General features: G+C 50.0%; 2 protein-coding genes across 2 annotated transcripts; one reads left to right on the forward strand and one right to left on the reverse strand.

Annotated features, from left to right (window-relative positions):
- Positions 1 to 3,607: 3,607 nt before the first annotated feature.
- BO72DRAFT_459171 (uncharacterized protein) lies at positions 3,608 to 4,142 on the reverse strand (the record flags this gene model as incomplete). The annotated part of the gene is made up of 3 exons (XM_040946414.1): positions 3,608 to 3,799; positions 3,843 to 4,034; positions 4,071 to 4,142. 3 exons carry the CDS (start codon positions 4,140 to 4,142, stop codon positions 3,608 to 3,610), a joined length of 456 nt encoding a protein of 151 aa, XP_040801065.1.
- Positions 4,143 to 4,173: 31 nt separating this feature from the next.
- Positions 4,174 to 5,133, forward strand: BO72DRAFT_119912 (uncharacterized protein). The gene has a single exon (XM_040939004.1). It carries the CDS (start codon positions 4,544 to 4,546, stop codon positions 5,054 to 5,056), a length of 513 nt encoding a protein of 170 aa, XP_040801066.1. The 5' UTR covers positions 4,174 to 4,543; the 3' UTR covers positions 5,057 to 5,133.
- Positions 5,134 to 6,000: the final 867 nt, after the last annotated feature.

A 6,000-nucleotide genomic window follows, 5' to 3' on the forward strand; every position in this document is an offset into this window, starting at 1 on the left:
GGCCGCCAAGGATCGGCACACAAGCAATCTCAGCACAGAAGGTATTACACGCAAGCTTTCAGTGAATTGGCCTGGGTTGCGATCTCGTGCTTGTAGTGATGAGCCCCGTGTGACAGTTTTATCAGATATCAAGGTCACCAGATGCAAGGATCGCGATCGCCGACAAGTCGAATGTGCGAAGTCAATTCAGTCTCCATTTTGTGCCCTCAAATACCGAGTGATGAGGTGACAAACAGAGCTGCCCTTATGCTGACAGCGAGCTCAACAACTATATGATAACCGCGGTGCAGATGTAAAATGTCAGAGCCCTCGGTTAGCAGAGCGTGCGCGTCTGGAGGTTAACCGCAGCTGAAGTCGTCGAAGAGGATGTGCTCATGCTTGGCAAGCTCAATATTTAAGGCATAGGTGAGCTTCTTCGTAACGGAGGAAGAAAAGCTACGCACCTCATAGCATAGTTGCGTTGGCACAGACAGGCAATTTTCAAATCTCCTGCCCTTCATCTTGGCTTGCGTGTTGAAGACTTCACGAGCTGGAGTTCAACATCCTGAGACGTCAGCGCTTGAAGGAAGATCTGAGAACGACTACTGGAAGCTGATCCAGATCCATTTGATGGCTAGGGCCTCCTGCTTGTCGAGAAAACATCAATTCAAACCATATGAGGTCATCGCCATAGCCCCCGATAGCTACAGACAGGCTAGCGAGCGTCCCGGGCCAGGGCGAGGAACAAGACCGCACGAGCAAATTGAGACCGATGCAAGTGGCACGCATCGTGGACATAGCGCTATCTTCCTCTGCTCCTTTCTAAGCAAATCAGGAGAATCGCAAATATTGAACGCCGATCATTAGATTGGATGTCCTAGAGACAGACACTGAGAACCCAGATCGAATAGCAACATGCTAGTTCAGCATAAAACATTTCGCGAAGTGACTCATCCCTGGATCCTTATCTCCGGGAATGAGCACAAGTCATGTTACCTATTTGTCCAACTATGATACTCGCCTGAGATGATCCCCAGCTATAGGGGCAAGCTGTGTGAGAAGCAACAGTCCGTTCTCGTTCTCAGAAAATAGCCTTTTGGTTGATCACCGGCGATCCAACCACATGTTTGGTTCCATGTACTATGCTACAACACTCCCAGAAAGAGAGTCGATCATTGTCAATGGGAAGCAAAGAGCTCAAGTTCCGACAGGTACCTCAAACTGTGCGATAGTTCAAATACTGCTTCGCAGGAGGGATTCTATGCACAAAGGTAGCAGGTTCCGATCGAGCTCGGATCAGACTTGAAGGGTATGAGTCTAATCACCACAGAGAGGGCACAACTCGCCCTACCTCCTGATAAGTGGTTCTGGTGGGGACTTTGATCAAAGCATATGTGGAAGCACTACTTTGCGCGCATGCTTTTGTCTCCGGGCCGGAGATTTAAACCATTAGACGTGGAAAGCCGGCCAGAAAACCCGCGACACTGTATCTTGTGGAGCGGATCTCGCGTGGCTGTTCCGCTCAGCCAATGTGAGACTCTAATCGTTCGACCTTATGGTCGATTAAGACAGTGGATTTGACATCGGAAAAGACCAACTGTTCACTGTTCTTAAAAGAGAAGTGGCTTCACAGAAAGCAAAGAACGTTGTGCTGCTCAGGCTCAAGCTCAAAATACTGGTGAAAATGAGACGGATTTTGATGAATCTCCAAATGAACAAGAGTTAGCTCAGCTTGGCAAGGACTTGTCTGGGGACGAGAGCCAGCCTTGGATGGATGAACTCATCAGTGAGCGAAAAAGAATGATCCTCAAGCGAGAGAGCACCACATATGACATTAAGGATCCATTCTGGCAGTGTATGCTGTTCAGTCCAATGGCCGCGGCCAAGCATACATTCCCTCCTTTTGTCCTGCTTTTAGCAATGCTCTCCTCCGCTCGCCGCTGCATTGATTCCAGCACCGATACTATCTGGCACACAGTCCGGCTGACCGAGAGGGTTAACAACAATTTCGGCAATCTCCTAAACCTCTACGATGAGAATGGCAACTAGTATGACTTAGTTATTCACGAACTTGACATGTCGCCTCTTTGGCACCATTTCCCTATTGTTAGTATCCTCCCATTTGCAGATTTGTTTGAACTAATCTCTAAGCTAGTTCAATGCTGACCCCGATGCCCTTGCAATGGCCCTCTATGTGACCTCTCGTGATTTCGTCACAGTCGCATCAGGTCCTCACCGCATAACATCCTCCACCGTTACTCGTCGCCGTGCCTTTCGCACGTGTATCCGCCTCCCTGGCTGGTTTGGCGAAGCCTGTGCACAGTCTCTTCTTCAGGGGCATCTTTGGGGCTGTCGTCTGTAGCCCACTCGCTTGAACGTCGTTGCAACCCGGCTGATAATGAAGGTTCATCTTCCAACGACGAGTTGATTTATCTGGAAACCATCTGGTTTCTCCTTCATCGAGAATAGCGACTAGCAGAGTGAACAAGGGACGAATTGGCCTTTCTTCCATTGAACAGATTACCGAGCGCCGATCCACCCTATGTTATCCACACCTCAAGATATTCGCCTCGCAGCTCGGCCTCCGCACCGGAACGGACAACCATGCTCAATTGCAGTCCAAAAGTCTCTCACCTCGCGGGCCATAACCATGAGATAGACAACATCAAGGCCTTGGAGGACAGATACTTGTGGTTCAGGCGGGGAAAGCGGCCCGCGCGAACCTAGGATCTCTTAGGGATTTACAAGAACACCCAAAGGACTGTGCTGCCGAGGATTGCTGATCCGAAAAGATCTCAGTGGGAGCAAGACTTGCGGCATCTTAACCAAAGGAAGGGCCAAAAACATGATTTTTAAGAAGGACTGGGAGGGCACAGGCACTAATGAACACCCCACTCATGCGATGGTGGGCCGAGCCCCAGCTCGACAGACACACGTTGAGGGAACAGCTCGTCATCTCGAACCGGTCATGTCATCATTGATTGAGGCTAGATAGAAGCCCACGCCAGCTTGAGGTGCTTTGACAAATACTCAGGGCTATAGAATCCTACTACCAGCCCACGATGTGTGACATACTCAACCCACTGGACGCATCTAGCTGGAAAGGGCGACACAGACGAAACGGCCGTCTACTACATTCTTCGTTGACCGCAAACCACCTCGGGTCACCACTTTCAGTTTCCGAAGATCTTCCTGGATGACAGACTTTCTCTTAGTCGAGAGGGAACATCAGCCCTTCATCCATTGGGTTTGTCATTATCACCGCTTCAGAGGGCCCAGCGATTTGAAGGCTTCCCGAAACTATCCGCGTTGTCTTCGCGCGCATCTTTCAGCGCTAGGTGCACTACACACTACATAAAAGACCTCGTCGCCTCACCGGGGTGGTGCGTTTGATCACACTACCAGACACTGCGATTTCTCACTCCTGGTTGTCGCAGTGGCCCAGAGTACTCTTCCATTTTGCCGCTTTTTGCTTATGCACAGCATTTAATTACCAACCTCTCGGACCCACTCGTCGCATTGCGAATCCACATCATAGTCGCGGGTCTGGGTTCGAGAAGGCGATGACTAGGTACTCCAAGAGAATTTGCACCGGTGAAGGCCTGCTGCCTGGGCATGACAATTTACCTCAATATGGTAGTACCGCACGCGAATCCGGAGTCTCATCACTTTTGATGACTCTATGCGTGCCGCCTTCCACAATTAGCTTGGCCACCAATCTTTCAAAGTCGTTGCTGAAAGCTTTGAAAGGACAAATGCGCGTACGCACAACAGAAGACGTGGAACCGTTCATCACTGAGGAAGACGGGCATATGTATCGCTGACCAGGAGTTGTATTGGTTGCCTACAGATAATTTACTCACCTGATAAGCCATGTGTGTGACCTTGGGCTTTGCCATCCTTGAATCTTCTAGCGGCAAAGCTCGCATAATACATTGAGCGGCGATACCGTAACCAAGAAAGGAAGAGGAAGAGGAAGCTCCAGAATGGAGCCCGTGTTTTCCTTTGCTCTGTCGTTCTCGGCTACTAGGACTGAATATCTGGCCTTCGAAGCGCTACAGAATGTATAACCTGCTGGGATGAAAACTTACAGATTGGAGTTGTAGATCACATCGACAAATGGCGATAACTCGAGTCTCCGGAACATCCTCCGAGAGTATCATATTTACGGCCCTATTCTCAACTTAATGGCCCGACACTGAGCGATTACGCGCGCTTGACGATTATGTCCTGAATAACGAGCACAGACATTGCGCCATGTACTGGTGCTCGCTCATTGTCCATGTTAACAAGGCCGAGCGAAAGACTGAACCTATCGGAGCCTTATGCGTCGTGTACTTCCAGATGTCGATGCCCAGCATCCGATTCAATCAGCTACCGATGAGCTTATGAATCGCCTACTTGCAGAGTGAGACTGGTTAGCGTTGGAGTGGAGTCATGCCATCTGCTCTTGGACCTTCTTCTTCAGCAGAGGTCACGCGCCTTCCAGCTTATCGATTACAGGCAAGAATAATCTCAGGGTCCACGTCACTATTTCCGACGAGGGAATCCGGTGCGGGTGTCCATGAGACAGCATTTGTTCTGCAAAAGTACACTATTCGGGTTACTCCCGCACGCAAGCATCAACACCGAAGTACATGTTTTTTTCAATATCTTCTCACTACCTGACAAGCACGATCTCGTGGCCATTTGGGTCTTCTTATCCAGATATCCCCCGAATGATAGGTCCTTCCAGCAATTTGCAGGCAGAGCAACGCAAAATCGACGACTGCTTGCGACAGTCGAGTTCTGTCACCATTCAGCACAGCGTGATCATGGCGGTCCGCCTTCAATCCCAGCTTCGACCATACATGCAACCACAGCCGAAAGCAATTATGTCAGAAGGTCAATAGTGCCCACAAGGCCTACTAGTGCTACTGGGCTGACGATTGGCACAATCGCACCAGATCTCGCTCTAGGGAAATCAGCGGTTTTTTTCCCGAACGCACGGTCGACAGGGAACCGTACGCAAAGGAAAATCTCAAAGAACATGTCAGGGGTGGAACCAATTACTGCAATGCTCTATTACTTGAAATGACGGACAGTGGCTCGAAGCTGGGACCGAACCAAGGAGCAGTAGGGATGTCTCGAACATCGCCTTGTGTGTAGTAAGTTGTCGTCCCCGTACGTGTGTTTACCCAAGATCCTAATGCCTACATTCTGTTAGAACAGTTCAGCGTCATCTTCTCTCATTTCGCCTTGCTCGGAATTGATTCGGCCGGTTCTAGCACGGCAATAATTGGAAAGGTTCTCCCTACCTTTCAGCCAAGGTGATGAGGTCGCTGGTCGAGTCAGTTTAGTCAATACGGCGCTACTTTTGATCCCCAAAACTAAAACCCGTCGAAAGATTCTGAAGTATATGCAATATCTTTCCACTGATGGGCCTGAGTGTTCTAACGGAAGCTCCCCACCTGCTACCACGGCGATGGTGAGGATACACGAATCCTTGTTATCCTTGTTCAGAGCTTCATCTGCCCCTACCATAAAATGTCTGGAAGAGACGGAGCAGCAATTCGAAGAATCTGCTTATCGGTATCAAAGACAGCAATTCAACGCCGATTCTAGTCTGAGAACTCTCCCATAGCCTTTCACAGCGGCCCAGAATATCCCAGGGCAACACGGGCCTGCTACTGTCCATGGGCCTGAAGTACCAAGGAGTTGTGCTATCAAGTCTGGCCATCCCGAAAAGAAAGAACTTCGGGTCTGATATTCCTCGACCTCTTACCAGTTTTTCTCTGACATGCAGCGATTTGACACGGCTACTACTGCATGGGTGCACTTTTCAGTGGTCCTGTTCTTCCCAGAAATGCCCGGCGTTGAAATGGAAGTTTTAATCCGGTGTCATTGACACCCCTAAACCGACACTCTTGAAACGACCCTCCTGAAACGACCCTCCTGAACCGACCCTCCTGAACCGACCCTCCTGAACCGACCCTCCTGAACCGACCCTCCTGAACCGACCCTCCTGAACCGACCCTCCTG

The sequence above is a fragment of the Aspergillus fijiensis genome (genome assembly GCF_003184825.1).
Source record: "Aspergillus fijiensis CBS 313.89 unplaced genomic scaffold BO72scaffold_25, whole genome shotgun sequence".
NCBI classification, from domain to species: domain Eukaryota; kingdom Fungi; phylum Ascomycota; class Eurotiomycetes; order Eurotiales; family Aspergillaceae; genus Aspergillus; species Aspergillus fijiensis.

What these genes read in the sequence shown, in the direction of transcription:
- BO72DRAFT_119912 (XM_040939004.1), top strand. Translation starts at nt 4,544, where the DNA reads ATGAGACAGCATTTGTTCTGCAAAAGTACACTATTCGGGTTACTCCCG.